The following is a 27,949-nucleotide window of genomic DNA, read 5'->3' on the forward strand; positions in this document are numbered from 1 at the left end:
AATTTGATGAAAATTAGGTTTTAGAAGATGTTTTTATAAAGTAGACTATATAAAAATTAGTATTTAGCCTTCCAAAATTATTTTTTCTTAACTTAGCCCCCCCAAGATATATACACAAGTGATTTTTATAATGGGGGGAATGCTGATTTCAAATCAAACAACTAGATAAAAAGGACTTTATTTCCAAAATAAGGCATAAAAACAGACAAACTTACTATTTGTGTCAAGCCATGCTTTGCTATGTTTAAAATGTAAATCAAGATAAACATGAGTGGATGTCTCCTTTGTCCAATACCTATAGAAACCAAAACAGTGACCAGTGAATAGAAAATGGTAAGAAAAATTATATTTGCAAGACAATGTAGAGGACACACCCTCCACTCAACTGACATGGCAAGATTTAATTTGTAAGAGCAAGTTTTTAAACTTCTCTTGCAAATCAAATCTTGCCATATCAATGGTGTGGAAGGTGTGTTCTTCATATTGACTTGTCAGTTCCTCTTTCTTTATTTGTATAATGAGGTACAAATTGCTCTGTTAAGTGGTGGAAATGGTCATTGTCTGCTTCAAGAAGGCGTACAACCTGCATCAAGAATACATCAGTTAGAATGTAGAAGCAACAGGAGAGAAAGAAAAACAAGAATTGTGGTTCAATACATCAGTTATGTGGATGAGTGCAAGCACCCTCACGTGCATCAATGTCAACATATCATTTTGAATATTTACTAGTACCAATAACTGATACTTAACAAACTCTATTATTTTCTGTCTTTGTCTCTCTAAAAGTTTTTCAATATCTTGGCCACTTCTGAATGAAATCAAAATAGTTCTATATATGTTTGACAATTCACAGTCCAGGAAATTGATCAACGATAAAAACCTTGGGCATGAACCATTTTTCCAATGAATTAAAACTCAAAGCATCAAGCTCCAATTACCTCTCCCATGGATGGCCGCATTTCAGAGCTTCTTTGCACACATAAGTACGCAGTCTTAGCCATGATATACAACTCGTATGTGTCATACACGTCCCCTAGACGACGATCAATGAGCTCATGTAATGCAAGCCTCTCAATCAATGGTTCTGCCTAAAATTGTTATAGAACATATGAATGATTATTCAGATTGTAAGAAAGAAGATATATATCATAACACATAGTTTTGTGCCAAAGTAGATTCAAAATAAAATTCCTTACTTTCTTTCTAACAAGAGCTATTAATTTTTTTTGCAAAGTAAACAACAAGATCTAGTAATCATTCATTGATGATTCAATTTCTATTTTTTGATAGACCACTGCAAGAAGAGCAACATACCCATTGTCGCAAAGATTGTTGTTGCTCTTCTGCATTTGCATCAATCACCTTGCGTCCTGATATCAGTTGTAACAAAACAATGCCAAATGCATAGACATCTGTTCGTACAGAAACAATACCATCCTCTGCATACTCTGGAGCAAGGTATCTACATGAGCCAAAAGCCAACTTCTGATTATTTATTAGAAAAACTAGGAATAAAAAATGCATTTTGTTTACTCCTGCAATGTAGTGATAAGCTTCCACAATTCCTTACCCTAATGTTCCAAGTATCCGTGTATATACAGGATCATCGCTTGTTTTCCATTTGGCAAGGCCAAAGTCACCTAGCTGTTTGTTAAAGCAATCATTTGACTAACCAAAATGATCTTTCATAGTCAACACATAAAGAATGGCACAATTCATGTAACACAACAGGCATGGCTCAGACATGATTACTTGGAATCTAACAAAGTAGCATCTACTCAATATAACGATAGACAAGACAAAAGTCTTTAGTGCCCAAGACAAACCTGCAAGGTCCAATACGCAAGAAAAGGCAGAAGTAGGAGTGACTTTGCCAAATATGTTTTTAAAAGTTAAAAAAATGATAATGTAGGAGACTATTTTGTAGAATTTTAGGTCAAGGCTAGTAGACTCAAACCACTTCAAACATACTAAGGTTATCAAGGATGAAATCCATTTGTGAGAGAGAGGAGATTTTCCTGTGCAGGAAAGCTAGGTTCCCATATTAAAGAAAGAAGCATTAAGCACACAAGATTGAACATCCCCATACATTATTCACTGGGATCAGGAAGCTCAAGATCTTCAGCGCAGATCTACCAGGGCACCAGAGCCCACTAGATTCTTCTGGGAAGTTCCAATAATATCACTGGGTCTAATGACCAAGTCTTGGTGAACCCAATTGTTTAAATGAAAAGCAGATATGATTGTAATCATATAACATTGATCTAATTTTCCCCAAAGGAAATGAACCTCAGAAGAGAATAAAGCATATAAATTTACCATGGGAACAAACTCGTGTGTGAGTAGTATATTGCTTGGTCGCATGTCCCTATGAATAATAGGACCTCCACGGCATTCTTCATGAAGAAAACGCAATCCTTTCGCAGTTCCAATGGCAATAGCAACTCTTTCGTGCCACTCAAGAACAGTTGCATCTTTATCTATGAACATACCCAACCATAGAGAAAAAAAGTACACCAACAAGAAGAAAGCCGATTCAATGTTTATCCATAAGGACTCAGCCAAGGAACTTGCAAAGACAGAGACTGATGGTAAGTTCAGTTGTTACTTACTGAACAAGTGCCAATCAAGAGACTTGTTGCAGATATACTCGTACACCAAAATATTTTGGTTTTCCTTGCAACAGTAACCCAGCAGCATCACAATGTTCTTGTGCCGTGCAAAATTTAAGACATATACCTCAGAATGAAATTCAGCAAACCCTTGTGTGCTTGCTTCTTTACGTACCTTTGCTGCAATGAGCTGTCCATCTTTAAGTTGACCCTTATACACACGTCCGTATCCGCCTTCTCCTATTAAGTTCTCCTCTGAAAAACCATCTGTTGCATTCTGTATCTCTGAAAAAATAAATCTCATAGAATCCTTGACATACAAGTCAGTCCTTGTCCCACAATGAGCACAAAGAATAGGTGCCTCCAAGGATTGTTGTTGGAAGACCTGTTTAGGTTGCTTTTGGACAATTTGAGAAGCACTGGTATATCTACTTTCTTCTTTGACGTGTATTCCTGGAATTAAAAAATATATACATTATTTTACCAAGGAAACTGCTCCTAACAGAATGAGACTGACATCTCTTACTCCATGAGAATTAAAACAATGGGAAAATTAAAGCACTCTAAACCAGGACCATAACCATACCATCCTTATCCGTGAGCAAATGCTAACTGGAATGATCCAGTGAACAAAAAAAATTGCTCATATTGTTACCATAGCAACTCCATACTGATAAAGTTTGGTAAACTTCTTTGCTGCAGGTTAATTATTCTTTTCAAGTTAAACAAGCTCAACTATAGCTGTTGCACTTGTTCTGGTTAGAACTGACTGGTGTAGATTTTAATAGCTGCTATAAATCAGTTTGTTAGCAAAAAATTCATTCTATTCTGACCATTTGCCATTCTAATATCAAACATAAATTTTAAAACTGATTGGCTTCTCTCCTCATTATTGATGGGGATCTAATACTAGGGCTCAAACAATGGCAGTGCTGGATGGTATGAAATTGTGTTAGCTTTGTTTACTTCATCTTGAGCTTGTATCTGACTCTCAGATTGTGGTTCACTGGCTGAATGGGCGTTGGTATTGTACACTGGCAATTCCTGGATTTTGGGGCCATTATTGCAACAAGATCAAGATTATACATTCAGTCAGCTAGGCATACCATAAAGTTAAGCAGCTTGTACACTTCTTAGCTTAATGGAATGGAACAATTGCCTTATCATTTTAAGAGTTCTCTTCCCTATCTAGGATGCAAATGATTTCAGTTTTGCTACAGTAGTTGGTAGTAATTCTGACTTCCTTTTGTGCAAGGGTGTTTGCTCCCACCCTATTGTGAACTTTATATGATTTTTTATTTTAGAAAGCACTAAACTTAGAACATTTACATTTAACTCTATAGACACGTATATGCACATTTTTCTTGATAGTTTTCTGCAGTTTGATATACATCAAGCCAAGATATACTTGTAAGTTCTCTTTACTTCTACATTAACATATTTGTTGCAATGCAAGATGTTTTCAGGTCACCATAATGGAGGCCTTATGTATGTGTTTAATGTTGTGTAGTATCACTATAGTGGCACCTCTCTCTATATTACACAGATACCTAAAGAATGTGTGAGATGAAAAATTTTCCCATGTCTTGACACCACCATTATGTTATGAGGTAGTTAGATCTGAAAATTTTCACCGTTCATTAAAGAAATCGATTAATCAAATTTCGTACAGGCTCAAAAGATATTTTGTGGAGAGAAAAGGAGGATTAAACCACCCATCATTTTTTATACATTTAATGAAATGAATGCATAAGTACAGAAGTGAATTACCAAGGTTCTTAGCCTATGATGGCAACAATAAAATAAAATAAAAATGTTTTTTTTATAACATTCCCTAATTGAACCATCTATGATTGGTAAGTGCCAACTGCAGGGAACATTTTTAATCCATATAAATCAAACTTTAAGTCATATGCAGAAGACTTGTAGTAGTGTGCACGAGAAACACTTCCATGCAGAAGCCAAAAGGACACGCACACACATGAAAGCTCTCTGACCTGAATTTTCTAGTTTATAGGAAGGCCCATATTGCAGTGAGGATTTGTGCTCTTTTGACTTGTATGAAGATGAAGGCATCACGTTCATAATGGATCTTCTGCAAGAGATTTCAGACTGCTCCATGTTTTCACTACCTGGAGCATTTGATAGTGTAACAGCCTTGGTCATGGAATAGAACAGCCTGTGTTCTATATCATCCGTATCACTAGTACTATGAGGTCTCCATATTTCTGCACTGAAGCTATCTTGTATTAATGCAACCTTGGAAGATATCTGTTTAAGGTAAAACCTTAAATCCCGTCTAAGGTGCCTGTTAAGCATGGTGAGTTAGTGTTGAAGTCAATATACTTACAACAAGAGTAAAATGGCTAATGCTGTTCACTAATTACCATGTTCAAAGGTATATGATCAATGAGCTGGGTACATAAGTATGCAAGAAAAGAGAGTGAAAGTTATGATAATTACTTAGTTATGTATAACTTGCACCAATTAGTTGGGATTTGACTTTGTTACATTGAGTTCCAGATCTCAAGGTCTAAAAGACTGTCAAAAGCTTTATCCACTTTGATTTAACATACCTTGGACAATAACTAGATCATGTGTTAAATAATGGGACTTGCATAAAAAATGGTGCTTCAACTATGATAACTATTGAAAACAAATATTTTCTTTTTAATCTTTTCCATTAAGAGAGAGAGACTTCTCACCGAGAAGATTAGCATGCATGCATCCTTGATGTCCATTTTTGGCTCATTCCCTAACATTAAAAGACTTTGATGTTAATGGTTCATTAATGTAATACCTCGTCTCTAGAATGCTGGTAGATGGGATCTTGGTGAGTTAGATACCACATTTACTTAAGAGAGAGAACTTCTTGGACCATGTAATGATTTCAAGGGACTCCAATTATAACTCCAAGGGTCTCCATGTAAACTGTTCAGAGAGTTGCTCATAGTATTATCCAATATGATCCTAGATTGCATACTGATCCGAGGAAGATAGACGATCCATCATCTTCATCTCAATTGTGTTGTTCCTCCAATGTGAGTTAGTAACCTGGTGGAGGAATTTTGTAAATTTATCCCTTCTCTCTCAACGATAGGGCCCTTGATTTCTGTCTCCAAGAGATCTCACCTCCTCTCCCTCCAAACCCTAAACCTTCTCCAAAAGAGCTCTTCTAATATCCCCCATACCCAAAGACTAGTTCATTCCATTCCTTAGTCTATCTTTAGTAACTTTAGTTTTCATGCCATAACGTAAATTGGGGTACCTTGGAAGTGATAGGACAACCACCATTGTCTAATTTTGTCAACAAAGCCTTCGATTTTAAAAATCTTAAACTTAAAATATTTTCAACCCCCTTAGATGCCTCCACAGGCTAGTATAATGGGGAAATGATATGAGCATAATTTGGGGAAGTGTTTGTTGAATTAGGTCCAAGAAATGCACCTCCCATTTGGGAGATACCAGAAATCTATCAATTTTGGACCAAGATGGGTTTTCTAGATTGTTGGATCATGTGAATGTACCTCCAACCAAGGGAATATCCTCCACCATAGCTGGCGTAAGACTAGACTCACCCTATCTTTCATTAGGTAACTGAGTGACATTAAAATAGCCTCCTATACACCATGGTATCTCCCACCAACTACATAATCCCACCAACTCGGTCCCAGAATAATCTTCTTTCTATATCAAGAATTGGGACATATACTCCAGTGAGGGGCCATAGGAATCCATGGTCTTAAACAAGCAAGCAACTATGTACTTCCCCATACACAGTCACACTCTTCGTGCAACTTCACCTCTTGTTTATACCACAAAACCAAAACAAACCCAGATGCACCTTTCGATGGCAAGTAGCCAGTAGGACCATCCTACTAGACACGGGATTAACGATTAGCTACTTAATGAATCATTGTTACAAAATCTCCCACCAAGAGAGTTAGTTTATTAGAATATGCATTCTTTCAAGCACAAAAAATGTGTCAAACTACACAAATTCTTTGTTCTTCTTTGCTTATGTTGATATTTCAATTCTTGGTTCAAATAAACTTGCAGAACATCAAATTAATTTAATGAAGCTGGAGATCTAAACCTTTCCTTAGCACACCAAATTTTCTCCATCCTACAGAAAATAAGGGTTCTTTTGAAACAGATTCCCTTTTTTGAAAGAGATCTAAATGTAGTACGAAGACCCACTATGGAAGGTATAGTGCACATAAAATTAACAAAAATTCAGCTATTTAAAAAAAAAAAAAAACAAAAAGAAAAGTCAATAGAGCAGCAAATTGGGGTGAAGGATGAAAGAAAAACATAAGCAAGGATAGAAACATTTAAAAACTATAAAAGATTCTAAAAGTTATATGAGGTCTAAATGGATAAGATAAATAGAATACCTGTCAAGTACAACCCAACTTGCTTTACAGGCTGCTACCTCTTGTAAAATAACCTGTTTAATGGGAAAACCAGCTGTAATTTTGACTTCAATCCGGACCTGAACACAGAACAAATATAGCAATATGAAGGAAAGAGCAAGCAGAGAGAAACGATTTGCTTACTCAAAAGACCATTTTCAGTTGACAAAGTTTATATATCAACTGTAATAAGCAAACTGATTCCTAAAATAATTACTGTAATAAAGTACAATATTTGCAATATTCATAGTAGAAATCATTTTATAGCATTCTATTACCCCTTGATCGTCACACTTTCCAGCACTTCTCTTGAGCATATTTATATACAAATCAACTTTCTTTAAAACTTCTTCCTCCATTGAACGATTACTCGTTCCAGTTAAAGAATCAGGCAATGCTCTGAGTTGGTAACCCACTATGACAAGACACCAAAAAAGAAAAATAAGAGACAGAAAGAGATTATAATATGGTTAGTAACTTAGTAGAGGACAAAACAAAATAAGCAAACATTAACCATTCAATTCCGTGTTTGAATAGTTTTAGGTATGCTTTTATCCACCAACTAAGAGCAGATAAAATACATGCATATGTATTCATTTGTACATTTTAGACTTGTATATATATTAATTGGTAAATGTTCGACACAAAGGTAGCATTTTAATCAAAGCATTTCAATAAACAAGTCTCACAATAACACCGGTAAGCAGATTCCTTAAAAAAAAGAAACCGGAAGTCGTTCATAAGCTTGTAGTAAGGAACTTGGATACGTTGTGGAACAAAAGCAAATTGTAGAAGAAAGCATCTCCAATTAAGATGTAGGAAGAATAGTTCGACCATGGTGTCTGACTAGTTGACCTGCATATGTGGCTTAATTTGGTGATATTTTTACAAGAGAGAAGAGTTTGTTAGGATATAAAATAAATAATAAAAATCTACATTTTCTTATCAGTTTATGTTTTTAGGATAAGTGATAATTTTACATGGTATCAGAGCAGAGATTTTGAGTTCGAACCTTGACTCTGCACTCTACCCTATTTAATTAAATATTCTAAGTGTAAAATATGGAATCTGGCCCACAAGTGAAGGAGAATGTTAATATATAAAATAAATAATAAAAATCTACCTCTTCCTATCAGTTTAAAATTTTAGAACAAGTAGTGATTTCATGTATAGAGTCAAAAAGTGATCCCACTTAATTTGACCTAATTTGGTGATATGAAATATATATAAGAAACTGAAACACTCTATACAATATATTAGGGATGAATAAAGATAATTTTATTGGATCTAAATTAGATTTAATGGATTACATTAGATAAGCCCATGAACTATTATTTACCAAGATCGTCTAGATATTTTAATTAAGCTTGTAGGCCCGAAGTATATATTAAGGCCCGTTAAATTTAGTGGATGATCCTAGATGGTAATAATAGATCAATATTTTATAGAAACTCAATTGAGATTTATCAAATAATTTGAAATAGGTCATGGGTTCAAAATTTAGTATGATGGATTATGGAGTTTCTTATTAGTCTTAATAATTATAGATCAAGTAGACCTATATTTAATTGGTATTAAGCCTAATAATTTATTTAAAAGTTGCCCTAACAGTATTATTGGACGAGCTGAGCTCATTTAGAATGTAAAATCGGACCGTTAGGATAGTTAAGTGACTTAGCCCATGAAATTATAGGTAAGCCCAAAAATTTAGATTGGACCCATTATCAACTGCATAACACCCAAACCCGCTTAGAGCATCCTATTATGCAAATGCAAAATTTACATAGTATCATATAATTTTGCATTTGACTATTCCACTCAAAATTTATTTTCACATTAAATTATCTATCTGTTAGTCAAAATAATAATAAAATATTATTAATTTAATAATAATACTTTTTCTAAATTATTTTTGCGCTTAATTTTGTTTTTCTAAATTAAGAGCTATAGGAAAAGATGGTTTTTCTTTCTTTTTCATCAATAGTAAATATCACATATTTCTAGGTGAGGTTAAAAGTCAATAAATTACATCAACCCACAATTATAACAAAAAAAAAAAAAGAAATTCTACGTTGCAGGAACTTTCTAATAACAAACATAATTTTCATCGTCAAATGAGTTCGGGAAAATATTGTAGTCCCTAGTTCACCAAGAGAGAGAGGGGCCCACAAGATTTCATTTCTAAAACAAATTAGTTCGGTAAAGGAAGAGAGAGTGTTCAGAGTTATATTTTTTATTCAATTTGGTCTAGCTACAGTGAAAACCAAATATGACCCACAACACTAATTTACTGTAGCTCTAAGTCATCTTCTTTTGCATTTGCATAATCCAATACAACATATTTTTGGACTCTATTAGCCAAACTTCTCATTTGGTTTTTTGGATTTGCATAATCCAATGAGGATGCCCTTATATGTAAGCCACACCATGCACTCCTCATCTTCATGTACACTAGTAGGGTTGTTGCCTGCCCGTATAGGGTGAGTAGCCACCCATCCCACACCCCATTCCCGCCTGGGCGGGGTGACTAAATCGACCCCCACACCCCGTCCTCGCCTAGGCGAGGTGATCTTTCGCATCCTCTTACATAGCAAGTGGATTGATGCCATGAACATCCGGTCACCCCATTTGACGACACATTTTTCACCAAAACAAAATCCAACAAACTCGCATACACATTAGAAAAATTGCAAAAATCCAATAAAAAATCTCAACAAAGTTACAAATCCAAAAATTGCACAGATCCTCAGATATGTGCACTAACCAACGGGCCATGGCCACGACCATGGGTCATAAAGCTCACAGACCTGTTAGGGTTGTCCCACATTGGTTGTGGAAGAGGCTATTGGTCATCAGTTTATAAGTGTGAGGGAAAGACGTATCTTTTAAGCTAGTTTTTAAGGTTAAGAGAGGCTCAAGACCACTAACACTGATATCAGAGCTCAGGTTTACCAACAATCTCAAGCCCAACATTCCGCAGGAAAAACAGGTTGTTGCTGCTCTGACCTAGGGTTCGATGTGTGAGGGAGAGATTGTTGAGATTGTCCCACATTAGTTGTGGAATGAGTTAGTGGTCAGTTTATAAGTGTGAGGGAAAATCTCATCTCTTGAGCTAGCTTTTGAGATTGAGAGAGGCCCAAGACCACCCAACACTAGTATCAAAGCCCAGTTTTACCAACAGTCTCAGGCCCAACAGTCTGAGGGAGAAATAGGTTGTCTTTGTTCCAACCCAAGACTCGATGTCCAATGGGGAGATTGTTGGGGTTGTCCCACATTGATTGTGGAAGGAACTGGTGGTCAGCTTAATTATAAGCGTGAGGCAAAACCTCACCTATTGAACTAGCTTTTGAGGTTGAGAGACCACCCAACAAGACCCACGGTCGTAGCCAAAGGTCTTTAACTTAGAGGTCCGTAGCGACGACCATGGTCTTGAGTCGTAGTGTCCCATGGCCAAATCGTGATCTTACAGTCGTAAATTGTGGCTTGGCCATGATCCACGACAAAGGAGAGAGAAACCAAGCTGAGAGGTGGAAAAGGAGGAGGAGGAGGAGGAGGAGAAAATAATGTTTAACCATAAGGCCACTAAGGTATGAAAGGAAAGGGAAGAAAATGAGAAGAAGTGATAACAATAAAGGGGAGGAATAAAAAAAATGAGAGGAAACAGAAAAATTACTTTATTTATAGTGAGGGTTCTTTTTTTTAATATATATATACATATATATATGGGCCAAGCAGGCGAGAAAAGTCTAGGTGGAGGTAGTTGCCCACCCGGCATCTGCCCTTTAGGCTGGCAAATAATAAAAATATATATCTATCTATTGGTTAACCTCTCTCTCTCTCTCTCTCATTTTCATGGTCCTGCCTTCCAGGATAGCACGCCAGCAGTGCACCATGTTGTTGTCGAGCGTGTAGACTATGCCCATGCACAACCTGTAAGCGCGGAAGCACCATCATGGTGGAGCCCAACCAGCAACGTCTCTCCCCCTCTCAACCTTGAACCTCCTCCTCCAATCATGACGTCTATCGGTCCAAACTCACCTACACGTATACTCCCACTCAAGTATGGTACAACTCTCTCCCTTACCAAATAAGTTTAAACCATGGTAATAGTAGAGGTATGGTCATACTTGGTCACCTAATATCACATAAATGCCATGGGATGGTGCATGTATTATGGGCTAATGGTACTCATGCACGTATAGGTTACTTGTGATACAAGTTGGTCATATGGGTCAATTAATGTAAAATATGCATCATTGGTTGGATGCACAAATGCATGCACATGCCATGCAAATTGTATATGACAGTTTGGAGTTGTAGGACATGTACATGGGTTGACCTAATTTTATGGAATTGATATGATTGTAGGGTTATGAGGAGATATTTTGGGTATTAATTGTGAAGTACCTATTTAGTTATATTAGAAATTTACGTAAATTACGTATCTATTTTATAAGTAAGTAGCATTACGTGTCTATTTTATAAGTAAGTAGCATAATCATACCTTTACGCGTGTTTACGATAAATGGTATGTCTTTTATAAAAGTATTATGTATGTACGCCGTACATTGAAACTCTTTTCTTACGTATCTAAGTCATGAATTAGAAAATGATTTTTTACTACCATGATAGGTTTATAAATGTTATGACTTTATTATAAGTTTCGTGTTAGTTGCATGACACATGCGTCAAAATATTTATAAAAGTCATGATTTTATGTGAAGAGTTATGCTTCAAAATATTTATGAAATGTCATAATTTTATGTGAGGAAACATGTATCACAACACTTTATTAAAGATAAGGCAAGAAAATATGAATGTATGATTATGATAAAAAAAAAAAATGACTGTTAAGATACGTAATGACTTATATTATGACATGAAAATGGTACCATAAGGATACGGGACATATTGTATTGCCAAGACATATTGCATTGCCAAGATGTACATGCGAATAATGAGCTCGGTGTTATCTTCCATATCTATGGATTGATTCCCAACCAATAGTCATGGATAGAATCATAATTTTCAAGATTCGCTAACCCTAACTTACGAGTCAACAAGTGGTAAGGTTTATGGTTGCGTTATTTATGTTCTTAACTATGAGTATGCATGTTTTGAGGATGAAAGCTGATGTTATAAGGCATTTTATGTTCATATAAGGCGTTTCATGCATGTTATTTATGTTAGAAGTTGACGTAAGTTATATGGATATAAGCATATTTTTTCATATTTTAGTATTTTAACCACCTTAGGTGAGGACCTCTATGAGGATAGAGCTGTAGGACGAGACTTGGCCCAAAGAGGTGAGGTAGAAGTCTAGGCAGTTTATGACATGCCCAGTTTTAAGATTTTCAATTGAATAAATTATTTTGTTAAGCACATTAGACTTAATTGATTTTAATAAGCGCTTTCACATCTTTTATATTTTAAGTATTTTAATGAAGAATGACTTTGTTTATTTTATGAGTTCTTTTGTACATGATACTTTTTTAAGAAGAAAATTTTAAAGTCAAGATTAGTAGCATACTAGTCCCTTAGATTTCTAAAACTAACATCATTTTTAATACTAGGGAAGCAGGGCATTACAGAAACCAAAAGGATTTATCAACAAACTACTTAGGGTTGCTATAAGACAAATGGTGGTGTTTTGCTTTCATATTATTTTGAGTCCGAATACGGAGGAAACTAGCTCAAGCCTCAAAGAGGAATAAACTAAATACTAGAGATGCCAAAAGATGATAACATTTCAAATGAACCTAATCCCAAATAGGAAAATCAAGCATTGCACAAATTTTATGAGGGAAAAGAAGCCTTCCTCTTCAAAATTTTGTTTTGAAGTTGAGCCTTAAAAGCATGACCTTCAAAAAAATTTAGGATTAATATTTGTGTCTACAAGGTACACTATCTTTAAGAATGACCGAAACGAAAACTATGGAAGGAGCCACTCTTGCCAAAATACCAAATAATAGGTCTCCTAAGTCCTAGTTAATAGAGAAATGCTACAATTACAAAGAGATTTTACACAAGTAAACTTACAAACTAACTACCACATCAAGTTAGGTGAGTTTATGAATTTACTTTTATAAAATTATGGCTAAAAGTATTTCTCTAATTTAAATTCAGCCATTAATACTTTATGCAATGTGTCATTCTAAACTTGTGAAAACTAAAATAAGGCCAAAATGAAAACTTTATTTATAGTTAGTGTTCTCTTTTTGTTTTTTTAATATATATATATATATATATATATATATATATATATAAATGGGTCAAGCAGGCGAGAAAAGTCTAAGTGTGGGTAGTTTCCCACCCGACACCAGCTTTTTGGGTAGGCAGGTACTAAATATATCTCTCTATCTTTTGGTTAACCTCTCTCTCTCTCTCTCTCTCTCTCTCTCTCTCATTTTTGTGGTTTTGCCACCATGGACAGCTCACCACAAGTGCATCATGTTGTCGTCGAGTGCGTAGACCATGCCCATGCCCATGCACAACTTGTAAGCACGGAAGCACCATCACTGTGGAGCCCAGCCAGCAACGTCTCTCCCCCTCTCAAACGTGAACCTCCTCCTTCAATCATAATGTCTCTCGGTCCAAACTCACTTACACGTATACTTCCCCCTCACATACGATACAACTCTCTCCCTTACCAAATAAATTTTAGACCACGGTAATAGTAGAGGTATGGTCATAGTTGGTCGCCTAGTATCACATAGATGCCATGGGATATTGCATGTATTATGGGCTAATGGTAGTCATGCACGTACGGGTTACTTGTGATACGAGTTGGTCATATGGGCCAACTAATGTAAACTATGCATCACTGGTTGGATCCACAAATGCATGCACTTGCTATGCAAATTATATATGAAAGTTTGGAGTTGTAGGACATGTACATGGGTTGACATAATTTTATGGAATCGATGTGATTGTAGGGTTACGAGGAGATATTTTCGGTTTTAATTGTGAAGTACCTATTTAATTAGATTACAAATTGACATAAGTTACATGCATATTTTATAAGCAGCATAATCATACTCTTACGCGTGTTCACGATAAACGGTATGTCTTTTACAAAAATAGTATGTTTGTACGCCTTACATTGAAACTCTTTTCTTACATATCCAAGTCATGAATTAGGAATGATTTTTTACTACCATGATAGATTTATAAATGCCATGATTTTATTTATAAGTTTCTAGTAAGCTGCATGATACATGTGTCAAAATATTTATAAAAAGTCAAGATTTTATGTGAAAAATTATGTTTCAAAATATTTATGAAATGCCATAATTCTATGTGAGAAAAGATGTATCACGACATTTTATTAAAGATATAGCAAAAAAGTATGCATGTATGACTATGATAAAAAAAAAAAAAAATGCCTGTTAAGATACGTAATGACTTATGTTATGACATGAAAACGGTACCATAAGGTTAAGGGACATATTGCATTGCCAGGATGTACACACGGATAGTGCAATCAGTGTTATCTTCCTTATGTATAAATCGATTCCCAACCCACGGTCACGGATAGAATCATAATTTTCAAGATTTACTAACCCTAAATTAAAAGGGTCAACTATGGGCTAGGTTTATGTTTACGTTATTTTTGTTCCTAACTATGAGTATGCATGTTTTGAGGATGGAAATTGAAGTTATAAGGCATTTTATGCATGTTATTTACGTTAGAAGTTGACGTAAGTTATATGGATATAAGCATATTTTTTCATATTTTAATATTTTAACCACCTCAAATGAGGACCTCTATGAGGATGGAGCTATAGAACAAGATTTGGCCCAAGGAAGCGTGAGGATGGAGCTGTAGGACAGGACTTGACCCAAAGAGGCGAGGCAGAAGCCTAGGCAGTTTATGACATACCCCGTTTTACGATTTTCAATTTAATAAATTATTTTGTTAAGCACATAAGACTTGATTGATTTTAATAAGTGCTTCTGCATCTTTTATATTTTAAGTATATTAATAAAGAATGACTTTGTTTATTGCATGAGTTCTTTTGTACATGACACTTTTTTAAGAAGAAGATTTTAAAGTCAAGATTAGTAGCATATTAGTCCTTTAGATTTCTAAAACTGACATTATTCTTAACCTTAGGGAAGCAGGGTGTTACAGAAACCAAAATAATTTATCAACAAACTACTTAGGGTTGCTGTAAAACAAATGGTGACGTTTTGCTTTCATATTATTTTGAGTTTCAATACGGAGGAAAATAGCTCAAGCCTCAAAGTAGAGTAAACTAAATACTAGGGATGTCTGAAGATGATAACATTTCTCATGAACCTAATCTCAAATACGAAAAAATCAATCATTGCACAAGTTTCATGTGGGAAAAGAAGTTTTCCCCTTCAAAATTTTGTTTTGAATTTGAGCCTTAAAAGCACAACCTCTAGAAAAATTTAGGATTAATCTTCGTGTCTTCAAGGTATGCTATCTTTAAGAAGAACCAAAAGGAAAACTATGGATGGAGCCACTCTTGCTAGAATACCAAATAATTGGTCTCCTAAGTCCTAGTGAACAAAGAAATGCTACAACTACAAAGAGATTTTATACAAATAAGCCTACAAATTGATTACCACATCAAGTCTGGTGAGTTTATGGATTTACTTTTATTAAATTACGGCTAAAAATATTTCTCTAATTTAAATCCAGCCATTAATTCTTTAATCATTGTGGTATTCTGAAGGCAAAATAAAGCCAAAAGGAAAACTTTATTTATAGTTAGTGTTCTTTTTTTTTTTTAATATATATATATATATATATATATATATATATAAATGGGCAAAGCAGGCGAGAAAATACTCTTTTCTTACATATCCAAGTCATGAATTAGTAAATGATTTTTACTACCATAATAGATTTATAAGTCATGATTTTATTTATAAGTTTTGTGTTAGTTGCATGGCACATACATCAAAATATTTATAAAAAGTCATGATTTTATGTGAAAAGTTATGCTTCAAAATATTTATGAAATTTCATAATTTTATGTGAGGAGATATGTATCATGACATTTTATTAAAGATATGACAAGAAAGTATGCATGTATGATTATGATAAAAAAAAATGACTGTTAAGATACATAACGACTTATATTATGACATGAAAATGGTACCATAAGCTTAAGAAACATATTGCATTGCCTAGATGTACACGCGGATAGTGCACTTGGTGTTATCTTCCTTATATGTGGATCGATTCCCAACCCACGGTCATGGATAGAATCATAATCTTTAAGATTTGCTAACCCTAACTAAAAGGGGTCAACAAGGGGTTAGGTTATGTTCTCATTATTTATGTTCTTAACTATGAGTATGCATGTTTTAAGGATGGAAGCTGATGTTATAAGGCATTTTATGTTCATATAATGTATTTCACGCATGTTATTTACATTAGAAGTTGACGTAAGTTAAATGGATATAAGCATATTTTTTTATATTTTAATATTTTAACCATCTCAGGTGTGGATCTCTATGAGGATAGAGCTATAGGACGAGGCTTGGCCTAAGGAGGTGTGAGGATGGAGCTGTAGGACGAGACTTAGCCCAAAGAGGTGAGGCAGATGCCTAGGCAGTTTATGACATATCTAGTTTTATGATTTTAAATTTAATAAATTATTTTTTCAAGCACATTAGACTTGATTGATTTTAATAAGCGCTTTTGCATCTTTTCTATTTTAAGTATTTTAATAAAGAATGACTTTGTTTATTTTATAAGTTCTTTTGTACATGACACTTTTTTAAGAAAAAGATTTTAAAGTCAAGATTAATAGCATACTAATCCCTAAGATTTCTAAAACTGACATTATTCTTAACCCTAGGGAAGCAAGGCGTTATAGAAATCAAAAGGATTTATCAACAAACTACTTAGGGTTGTTCTAATTAAGACAAATGGAGGCGTTTTGCTTTTATATTATTTTGAGTCTGAATACCAAGGAAACTAACTCAAGCCTCAAAGAGGAGTAAACTAAATACTAGGGATGCCAGAAGATGATGACATTTCTCATGAACCTAATCCCAAATAGAAAAATCAAGCATTGCACAAATTTTGTGAGGGAAAGGAAGTTTTCTCCTTTGAAATTTTGTTTTGAAGTTAAGCCTTAAAAGCATGACCTCTAGAAAAATTTAGAATTAATTTTCGTGTCTTTAAGATATATTATTTTTATTTTATTTTAATTTTAATTTTAATCTCAACTCATATCATCGCATCTCATCTGCAAAAACATGAGAGTTAAAACTTAAAACTGTTAAAAAGACTTACTCTCAGGAGACAATGTAAGCCACAGCAATAAACAAAATAGCAATGAAGCCCACAGCAACAGGGAAAAAAAAAATGAACTATGATTCCAGAGACACAACTTATCGAACACTTACAGGGGTGTAGGACCTTATGGAGGACTCCGAGCACGACAAGCGTGTCTCCTCCACGGAGAATGCAACCCGCCGTTCGCACGCCTTCAATGGTGTGCTCAAGCTCAGTTTGACTGCGATCCTTAGTCGCATCCAATGCGATAACAACGTTAGACGGCGACGAAGGGCTATCCATGGAGATTATTATTCCGGCGGAACCCACAAATGTGTATTGGATAATAAGGCTATACAACTCCTTTCCCTATCTGGGTGTTGATCTGTATGCGAACTAAAGAGTGGAAACCTTGATCGCTTTTTATCAGTGGAAGTCAAGGACATGTAAAAAGATAGAGACTTGTGACCCAATGGGATTTGCTGGAAACCTTAATATATGAAGCGCATTGGGTTAGAGAGACGATTCGAACGATGCCAAGTTCCAAGCGGAGATATGCTTGTGGATATTCCAGTATGTTGCTGAGAGTGGCGGGAGTGTTGCCGGCTTCAACAGGAACGCTCAGATAATTCCAAAGACTCAACGACAATCCCTTGCATATTAGAAGGTATCATGCCATGTAATATTCTTTAAAGCCATTTATTTATTACTTTTAAATTAAACAATTTGGATTTTAAAAAATAACAAACATTCTAGGCCAAAATCCTCGTAATTTGATTTCCAAATAGATTTCTTTTTGCTAGTAAAATAGGGGGGGACAGGACGTTAGAATTAACTTTCAAGAAGTTACTATAGTAACCATTAAGGTTGTTGGTTTAGTGGGTAAGTGATTTCCTCTCCCATGGTTTGATAAATAAGAGTTCATGGACACAATATCAGAGAGACAATATTCATGTCCAAATGGAATCGACCCTTAAGATTTGGGTATCATACAATAGACAAGCGCTCATGATTATGACAATGGCAGCTTTAAACAAACTATAAAAAGAAAGGTTTTTTAATGCAGTTGAAGTAGACTCTTGCTTGATTACAGTTTACAGGACATTTTGAAGTTCTTACAAGAACCCAGGGATAATAATATAGCTCCTGCCGAGAGGGTGAATCCTTCATAGTGCATAGAGTCTGTTTTTCAATATTTTGATCCTGGGGCTCAGCTTCACATACTGATCAAGGCGATGCCTAAAATTTACAATAGGGAAGATCTGACTGAAACCTTATAATAGAGCTCTTTCATTGTGATGCCTAACTGAACTTCATGAAAATGGAGGAATGCTTTATTTTCTAATTCTTTGAACTGTTTTGAGATTTTACACTTGGTAATTCAAGTTTTAATGATAGCTTTTTAAATATATTCTAAACAGGAACATCAGATGGGTAGTCTTGTGGATGTCTCTTGATGGTTTCTCTAAGCAGTTTCTCCTGCTCTTGTAGGTTTGATGGCGGCTTGTCATAGACATCAGAGAACATGTCTGCTAGTGGAGGTTTCTCTGTTTTCTCTGCTATTTGAATTGCTTGCAGTATCTGCAGAAAAAAAAAAATTATCAGAAGAGAATGTTAAAAGAGATTTTCCAATGTCATGGGGATTGAAGATAAGGTATATATATGAACATGTATGCACCTGCTTTCTGATGCTGCCTCGAAGCTCAGAATCATCTTTGTCACTCCACCAGCCCTTCTTTTCTACCCATTTTCTGAATCTATTTACAGGGTTTCGTGCCAATTTCCAGTATTCAATCTCATTCAATGGACGATACTTGGTGGAATCATCAGATGTGGAGTGGTGTCCAACTCTATATGTTAGGGCCTGAAAGTTCAAAGTTCAAACAAACAATAGAGAAAATCACAATTTTGAATACACAACTTCTCCTGCATTGCCTATTAACAAATGCAGATGATAAGAAGGGCTGAGACCATATGCTAAAGACCAACAAAAGGAAGTTTAGTTTCACCTCCACTAATATTGGTCTTTGTTCCCTTACAGCCATTTCACGAGCAGCATGAATTGCACTATATACAGCAAGAGCATCATTCCCATCCACTCTGATGCTTCGAATTCCGTAAGCCCGACCTCTAACAACAAGGCCATCACCTGCCAAACATGGATATTCAAGAAAGAAAGAAACAAACTCAAACTTCCATGAGTATCTGAACTAAGTGTTTGATATGAAGTTGTATGATAAAGAGTACTTCGAAATTGCTCTTCTGTGGGAGTACTGATGGCCCAACCGTTGTTCCGACAAATAAAAACAACAGGGGCTTCCAGAACTGCTGAAAAATTCAAAGCAGCATGGAAATCTCCCTGAAACATAGTTAAAGACCCAAATGAGGATATGGATATTGTTAGTCTAATTATTTTTTTCAGATCGAGAGGTGGAAAAGTTTACTGTACAGTCACCTCACTACTGCCGCCATCTCCAAAATAAGTGGCCACACATGCATTCTTGCCATCCATTTTAAGAGAATAAGCAACACCCACTGCTTGAGGAAGCTGTGTACTGACAAGCACAAGGGGTAATATAGAATAATCGTGTAAGCTATTTTCTTGAATGTTGATCAACATCAAATAAATCTAGACATGGCAGAGATTAACGTGTAGTAATAATGATGCAGATGTCTTACGCCATAGGTGATGAAACAGCGAAGTAGTTGTGATTCTTAGAGACGTAGTGGATAGGCATCTGCCTGGCTTTCCCAGAATCAGCCTTGTTTCCAAAGCACTGGTTGGCAAAGTCTTGCAGTGTGAAACCACGCCACAAGAGAACTCCAGGCTCCCGGTACTGGCAATAAATCAGGCAAAGTCCACTTACATCAGTTTTCCTTGCATAATTTTTGGGGTCGGAAAATGTCAATCTGTAGTGGATTTCAGTTAACAAAAGGCCCTACATTCAGATACAATCTAAATCTCTTTGGTGACGGTACTGACCATTAATTCATAACTGATGAATCATAGGTGCTACTCTTAGATTCATATCTTTTCAACAGATAAAAAATGGCAATGGTATATGTCCTTCGGCTGTCGAAATCGAAAAATAAGAACATCATTTGATTCAGGGAGTGATGAACTCCAGCTGGTGAAGCAGCCTTCAGGTGTCCATCATACATATCTTCTTGTGACCTTGTCCTAGAACAGTTAAGTTTTATGTGTTAAGGATTCCTCAGAATCCTCTCCTGATTCTTAGACATCATTCCTTCTTTGTAATTGTTGACCCTTAATTGTTGGTTTGTAACTGTTGTAATCTTTCATTATTCTTTCCTTACTTGTATAGCTACACTTGTCTATTTATAATACATTCGGACTCCACCAAAACAGTGGTGGTTTTACAAACATTGTCATGGTATCAAGAGCCCTATAGGAATCACTTCCGACATATTTTTTTTTTTCTTCTCATGGCCGAACCTCTTTCCTTCAATACCATGGTTCACATGGTCACCATTAAGCTCTCGGCAACCAATTACTTACTCTGGAAAAGCCAGCTTATGCCCTTGCTTCAATGCCAAGATTGTCTCGGTTTCGTTGATGGTTCATTCACCAAACCGTCTGAAACACTGCCTCACCCCACAGATGGCACCTCCATGCCCAACCCCAGGTTTCTGGAATGGAAACTCAAAGATCAGAGGATCCTCAGCCTGTTGCTGTCCTCCCTCTCTGAAGAAGCCATGGCAGCCGCTGTGGGTCACGCAACCTCTCGGGATGTATGGGTTGCACTCGAACGTGCCTTCAGTCACGGCTCCAAAACTCGTGAGTTGCGTTTGAAGGATGAACTACAACTCATGAAGAAAGGAAACCGACCTGTTTCTGAGTTTGCCCGTGCGTTCAAAGGACTCTGTGGCCAGTTAATGGCCATTGGACGTCCAGTTGATGAAATCGACAAGTCCCATTGGTTTCTTCGTGCTCTCGGCACCGAGTTCGCTGGTTTCTCCTCCACGCAGATGGCTCTCACGCCACTGCCCTCTTTCCATGATTTGGTTCCTCTGGCCGAAAGCTATGATTTATTTCAAAAATCTCTTGAGACTCACTCTGTTTCCCATGCAGCTTTCCTGGCAAACCGCCCCTCTGGTCGTGGCGGTCAGTCTCGTTCCACTGGCACTCGGCGCTCCAAAAGTGGCTTCAATGGTAGCACGGGTGGGTCTCAATCTGGTGGCCACCCTTCAAACAATCGCTCCCGTCGCCCATACACTCCTCGCTGCCAAATCTGCAAAACAGAGGGCCATACTGCAGATCGATGCCGCAATCGTTATGATCGTGCGGAACCATCTGCCCAGCTTGCTGAAGCCTTTCAACAACATTGTTCTCTTGCCGATGGTTCCTCCAGTTCCGACTGGTATCTTGACACGGGTGCCTCCGCTCACATGATGCCAGATCCGACTGCACTTGACACTTCCGAGCAATATCTTGGTAAGGATAAAGTGGTCGTGGGTAATGGGGCGTCCTTACCCATCACTCACACGGGTACTTCTCACCCTTCTCCCAATTTAAAATTGCTTGATGTTTTATTAGTTCCCCATCTCACAAAAAATCTCCTTTCCATTAGTAAGTTGACTTCCGACTTTCCTCTTCAAGTCATCTTTACTAACTCTTCTTTTGTCATTCAGAACAAGATCACAAGAAATGTGGTGGCAACCGGAAGACATGATGGCGGTCTCTATGTACTAGAGCGTGGCAATGATGCTTTTGTTTCTGTCCTTAATAAATCTGCTCTTACGGCGTCGTATGATCTATGGCATGCGCGTCTTGGGCATGTTAATCATTCTATCATTTCATTATTAAATAAAAAGGGACAGTTATCTCTTACTTCTATTTTGCCTAATCCTGCTATTTGCGCTACGTGTCAATTTGCGAAAAGCCATAAGCTTCCTTTCTCCACTCATGTTACTCGATCCACCTCAATTTTGGGTCTTGTTCATTGTGACATATGGGGCCCGGCCCCTGTTAAATCTAAAATGGGTTTCACTTATTATGTCATTTTTGTTGATGACCACTCACGCTTTACATGGCTTTATCCTATGAAATTTAAATCTGATTTTATTGACATCTTTCTCCAATTTCAGTCGTTTGTGGAAAATCAATACTCTTGCAAAATTAAAATTTTTCAGAGTGATGGTGGTGCTGAGTTTTGTAGCAATCGTTTTCAATCTCAACTCCGCTCTTCCGGCATTCATCACCAAATGTCTTGTCCCTACACTCCTTCCCAAAATGGACGCGCTGAGCGCAAGCATCGCCACGTGACTGAAATGGGCCTTGCGCTCTTATTTCATTCCCGTGTACCCACTTGCTATTGGGTTGACGCTTTTAGTACTGCGACTTATATCATTAACCGGTTGCCCATCCCACTTCTTGGCGGTATTTCTCCGTTTGAAGTTTTACACGGTAAACCTCCTCTTTACACCAACTTTCATCCTTTTGGTTGTCGAGTTTATCCCTGTTTACGTGACTATGCCACTAACAAATTTTCTCCTCGCAGCATTCCTTGTCTATTTTTAGGATATAGTCCTTCCTATAAAGGCTTCCGCAGTCTAGATCCCCTCACCTCTAAAATCTACGTCACTCATCATGCCAAATTTGATGAACAAAATTTTCCACTCCTACCCGCTTCTATCGCCCAACCTCCTGCATCCATTGATCTCTCCTGTTTTCTTGAACCCATGCAAACACATGATCTTCCCCCACCTCCTACCCCATTGCCCCCCACAACTTTATCTGATCCGCATTCTCGGTCTGGGTCTCATGTATGTCGACTATGTTCTGACTCTTTTTCTGAGCCTATGCAGGTTTCTACTGAGCCTCTTGCTCATGACTCTCCAATACAGGTTCTGCCGTCGTCTGATGCTCCAGCTTCTAGTACCTCATCCGTACCTTCCTCTTCTCACCCAATGGTCACTCGAGCTAAGGCGGGCGTTTTCCGACCACGGTACCCTACCTACCTCAGTCATCATGTCTCGGGTCTCTTACATGCTCTTCTTACTACATCTGAGCCTCGCGGTTTCAAATCTGCTGCTAAAAATCCTGCATGGCTTGCTGCTATGGATGAAGAGGTTAAAGCTCTTCGTGATAACTGCACTTGGGATCTTGTTCCTCGGCCTCCCAAAACGAACATTGTGGGTTCTAAATGGGTCTTTCGCACCAAGTATCTATCTGACGGCTCTGTTGACCGCCTCAAGGCCCGTCTTGTTGCCAAAGGCTACACTCAGCTTCCTGGACTTGATTACACCGATACCTTCAGTCCAGTGGTCAAAGCCTCAACTGTCCGTGTTGTGCTCTCTTTGGCTGTCACTTATGGTTGGCCTCTTCGCCAACTTGATGTTAAAAATGCTTTTCTCAATGGCATCTTGCAGGAACATGTTTATATGGAGCAACCTCCTGGCTATGTTGATCCCCGCTTCCCTCATCATGTATGCAAACTCAAGAAGGCCCTTTACGGTCTCAAGCAAGCTCCGCGTGCTTGGTTTCAGCGTTTTAGCTCATTTCTTTTGCAGCTTGGGTTCACTTGTAGTCGTGCGGATACATCCTTATTCATTCTTCATCGCCAGTAGCACATCATTTATCTCTTACTGTATGTTGATGACATTATTCTCACTGGCAATAATGTGTCTTTTCTCAACCACTTCATTCAGCAGCTTCACTCCGAATTTGCCACCAAGGATTTGGGTTCCCTTAGCTATTTTTTGGGTCTCGAAGCCACTCCCACTTCGACAGGTCTTTTTCTCAGCCAGACCAAGTATGCACGCGATGTCCTTGCGCGGGCTCAGCTTCTTGATTGCAAACCTGTCACAACTCCTATGGTTGTTGCCCAGCATCTCTCCTCCAATGGTTCTCCATTTGAGGACGTTACTCTCTACCGCTCTCTTGTTGGTGCACTGCAATATCTGACTATTACTCGCCCTGACCTTGCCCACTCGGTCAATTCTGTCAGCCAATATTTGCATGCTCCTACTAATGAACATTTTCAGGCTGTAAAGCGCATCCTTCGTTACGTCAAAGGCACTCTTCACTTTGGTTTATCATTCACTGCCTCCTCCTCTGCCAGTATTACTGCCTACTCTGATGCTGATTGGGCCGGTTGTCATGACACTCGACGCTCTACTTCAGGCTACTCTATCTACTTGGGTGACAATCTTGTCTCTTGGAGTGCCAAAAAGCAACCCACAGTGTCCCGCTCCAGTTGTGAATCTGAATACCGTGCCTTGGCTTCCACTGCTGCTGAAGTTCTATGGTTAGACCATCTTCTTCGTGACCTGCGTGTTTCCACTCCAGCTCATCCGCTTCTTCTCTGTGACAACAAGAGTGCCATCTTCTTGAGCTCCAACCCCGTCTCTCACAAGCGCTCTAAGCACATTGATCTGGACTATTACTTTCTTCGAGAACTGGTGGTCGCTGGTCGAATCCGCACTCAACATATTCCTACCACACTTCAAGTTGCTGATGTCTTTACAAAGAGTGTCTCACGACCTCTCTTCACGTTCTTTCGATCCAAGCTACGTGTGTGCTCTAATCCCACGCTTAGCTTGCGGGGGAGTGTTAATGATTCCTCAGAATCCTCTCCTGATTCTTAGACACCATTCCTTCTTTGTAATAGTTGACCCTTAATTGTTGGTTTGTAACCGTTGTAATCTTTCATTATTCTTTCCTTACTTGTATAGCTACACTTGTCTATTTATAATACATTCGGACTCCACCAAAACAGTGGTGGTTTTACAAACATTGTCATTATGTACTGATGAAAATATATACAGGTTTACCTGAGGCAAGACAAGATCATCTGCAGAAAGTGCAGCAGCAGATGCAATGTTAATTGCTTCTTCCCCAGATGTGGTCAAGTAAAATGAAATTCTTCCCTGCCTTTGAGCTTCGTAGAATATGGTATCCATCATCTGAAGGGTGACCATGTCACTATACATCTTTACTGCTACTTCCTTGGTTACCTATTGAACAGTTAGTGCTGTTATGACCAAAAAACAGTTCAAACTTAAAACTTTGATGAATCTAGAGTTTTTTTTAAACACCATTTGATTCAAACTACCCTTTTGTTCATTTTGAAAATTCAACTGATATTAAAAAAAAAAAAAAACATTTAGTTTACCTGCACAAAGTTGCTGGACACGATTGGCTCTCCATTGTCATCAAGAACTCGATAACAAGGAAACCTCTTATCCGCTGACTCGGAAATGAAACTCATTTCAAACGTAAATGCAACCTTCCCTCCAGGAAAATCCAAGGCCTGTCCCCATCGACACATTCCAAATGTAACTTTTTTCAAATATTTTATTTTTATTTTACCATTCAGTCAAGGAAAGACTTTAACAAGAGATTATATAAAAATAAACTCATAAATTGATGTGATTTGATGTGGTATATTAGATTGTAAAGTTATTTTTATTATAAAATAAATTGAAAAGATTTTATAAAATCACATCAATTTATAAATTTATTTTACATAATCTTTTTATATCTGTAATAATTCTGATCAATCAAAATAATAAATTAAAAGCATAAAATGTTTTTTTTTTTAAAATAAAAATAAACATTAGACAATCCCCAAACATTAGTTACTGTCTGTCCCCACACGCACGTGAAGTTACCAATTAATTTGTTTTCCCTGAGTCTCACACCAGGCCATTTTCCTCTCTCTTCTATTGTCTTTCTCCAATATTAGTTTCTTCTTTACGTTAACGGACATTTTATATATGACAAGTACGTGGTTGGTTCCTGGTTAACTGGACATGCTTGAACAATACACAGTTCTTCTTCCTTTTTTGAAATCTATCAAAATCATTTTTTGTTTAATTAAAGGATATATAAATTCTATAAATAATATCTATCCAAAACAGGAAAAAGATAAAAAAACTGTTCCTTTCTTAAATTATCATTACTCAGATTTCTTTTCTTGAATTCTCCTTTTTCAATCCTAGTACAGTTAATCTTGATGCATAAACGATCAAAACAGTACTGGCAGAGAAGAAAAGAGAATTAATATGCATAATCATAGAACAAATTCGATGAGAATATGATCAATCCTGTATTATTCATCAAAATCTGCATTTTTTTACTGTCTGATACATACTTTTATTATATGAAGTCTATAGCAGCAGTCCCAAGAAAAGCAGTACATATGTAAGATCTTACCTGATCATGATCTTCTTCATCCTCCTTAACGTGCTGCGAGTCCAAGTCTCTTTCAGGTTCGGTGGATTTGAAGCGTGGAACGAGGAAACGAGTAGTTGAGTTATCAAAAAAAGCATACGGTCTTGATCCATATCTGTTATCAACACGTGACAATATTGCAGAAGAACTAGAAGAATATTGCATAAAAGAAGCATCCCAAGAACTCCTACTCGGAACTACTCCCAAAAAGCCGATCTTTTTGCTCAGACTATGGACAAATGTTCTTGAGCTTACCCACCAAACTGCCATGAAAATGGATATATCTGTACAGACTGGAAGTTTATACACAGAAGAATCTAAACAATAAGAGATCTAATCCAAAAAAGAAGAATATATACTGAAGTACTCTGATGAAAAAAACAGTACGTGATCCCTTTGCAGCCACTAAAAAACAACACGAGTTCGGTAAATCTGAGAAGTACTCTTAACTCTCACACGCCATGATATATGTAGACATGGATGGATTCCAAGTGCCTGTCTCAATCTGCAGGAGGGAGATTTATGGAACTTTTCTGGACGTGTCTTTGCATTTCATCGTAATCCTAGGTGGGGACACGTACCGCGTCAACTTGATCCTCATCTTAGGTGCGTGGTTGTGTCAGATATTGCTTTTTTTTTTTTTTTTTGTTTTCTCTCCTTTCTGATGACCAATTACTTAGTAATCGATTGTAATAATTAATATTATACTTTGAATCACGAAGCATGAGTACAAAAGCCCAAAAGATTGAATATTTTAGTGTGATAAGTGTTACGGACTTATTCTAAGATTTTTTTATAAAAATAAACTTATAAATTTATATATTATGTTAGACTTATTTTATAATAAAAATAGATTTACAATTTAATAGACTACATCAAATTAATTTTGTTTATAAATTTACTTTGTGATCAGATGTCTTTGTGGCTCAAACATTTCTCTTCTAGTATTGGTTGGGGCTGAATTGAAAGTTTAAAAAGTGATTTTAACAGCATAAAAGCTTTTTTTAAAAAAATAGTATGTTTGGTAAATTTGAAGAAAGTGTTTTTAAAAAAATTGAAAGTCTACTTTAAAAAAAAAAAAAAAACAAATTGAAGTTTTTATTGAAAAGTTTATGCAGATATCTCCACATTTTTTAAAAGTGTTCTAGAAATATCTTTATCAAACAGTAAATAACTTTATAATAGTAAAGATTTTTAATAAAACTCTACAATTAAACACACTACTCTTAAGAGAATAACCTTAATATATAGTTGTTAGCTAGAGTGATCTAAATAATAATCTATAAATATGTTTCATTAATGAATAATTATGGTTTTATGAATTATTATGTGATAAAGATACAATGAATTGAAGAAAAATTAAAAAATGGCAACTACTGATGAGATTAAGAAAATTAATTATTCGGTAAAAACAATGGCTAGAGTTTTAAAAACTATGTCCTAGCTAGGCTGTGGACTTTAC

General features: G+C 36.6%; 2 protein-coding genes across 2 annotated transcripts; both read right to left on the reverse strand.

The window, feature by feature from the left end:
• Positions 1–203: 203 nt before the first annotated feature.
• LOC121243173 (probable receptor-like protein kinase At2g47060) lies at positions 204–17,946 on the reverse strand. Its single transcript, XM_041141242.1, has 10 exons — positions 17,420–17,946; positions 7,306–7,442; positions 7,010–7,107; positions 4,726–4,920; positions 2,613–3,031; positions 2,320–2,480; positions 1,571–1,644; positions 1,315–1,462; positions 939–1,088; positions 204–583 (listed from the first exon to the last, which is right to left on the reverse strand). The coding sequence occupies exons 1-10, from the start codon at positions 17,589–17,591 to the stop codon at positions 479–481; spliced, it is 1,659 nt and encodes a 552-aa protein (XP_040997176.1). The 5' UTR covers positions 17,592–17,946; the 3' UTR covers positions 204–478.
• A 291-nt stretch (positions 17,947–18,237) lies between these two features.
• On the reverse strand, positions 18,238–27,024 carry LOC121243172 (2-oxoisovalerate dehydrogenase subunit alpha 2, mitochondrial-like). Its single transcript, XM_041141241.1, has 9 exons — positions 26,470–27,024; positions 25,427–25,564; positions 25,086–25,268; positions 19,968–20,125; positions 19,744–19,843; positions 19,536–19,647; positions 19,298–19,437; positions 18,967–19,152; positions 18,238–18,869 (listed from the first exon to the last, which is right to left on the reverse strand). Exons 1-9 carry the CDS (start codon positions 26,755–26,757, stop codon positions 18,702–18,704), a joined length of 1,473 nt encoding a protein of 490 aa, XP_040997175.1. The 5' UTR covers positions 26,758–27,024; the 3' UTR covers positions 18,238–18,701.
• Positions 27,025–27,949: the final 925 nt, after the last annotated feature.

This window comes from Juglans microcarpa x Juglans regia, chromosome 8D, assembly GCF_004785595.1.
Source record: "Juglans microcarpa x Juglans regia isolate MS1-56 chromosome 8D, Jm3101_v1.0, whole genome shotgun sequence".
Lineage (NCBI taxonomy): Eukaryota > Viridiplantae > Streptophyta > Magnoliopsida > Fagales > Juglandaceae > Juglans > Juglans microcarpa x Juglans regia.

Coding starts and splice junctions, on each gene's coding strand:
- LOC121243173 (XM_041141242.1), bottom strand. CDS start 17,591: ATGGATAGCCCTTCGTCGCCGTCTAACGTTGTTATCGCATTGGATGCG. Junction 4,921..7,009: donor AGTTGGGTTGTACTTGACAG/GTATTCTATTTA, acceptor CATGCTTAACAG/GCACCTTAGACGGGATTTAA. Junction 1,645..2,319: donor CACACGAGTTTGTTCCCATG/GTAAATTTATAT, acceptor TTTAACAAACAG/CTAGGTGACTTTGGCCTTGC.
- LOC121243172 (XM_041141241.1), bottom strand. CDS start 26,757: ATGGCAGTTTGGTGGGTAAGCTCAAGAACATTTGTCCATAGTCTGAGC. Junction 19,844..19,967: donor GCTGTTTCATCACCTATGGC/GTAAGACATCTG, acceptor TGTGCTTGTCAG/TACACAGCTTCCTCAAGCAG. Junction 19,153..19,297: donor AAAGACCAATATTAGTGGAG/GTGAAACTAAAC, acceptor TTGAACTTTCAG/GCCCTAACATATAGAGTTGG.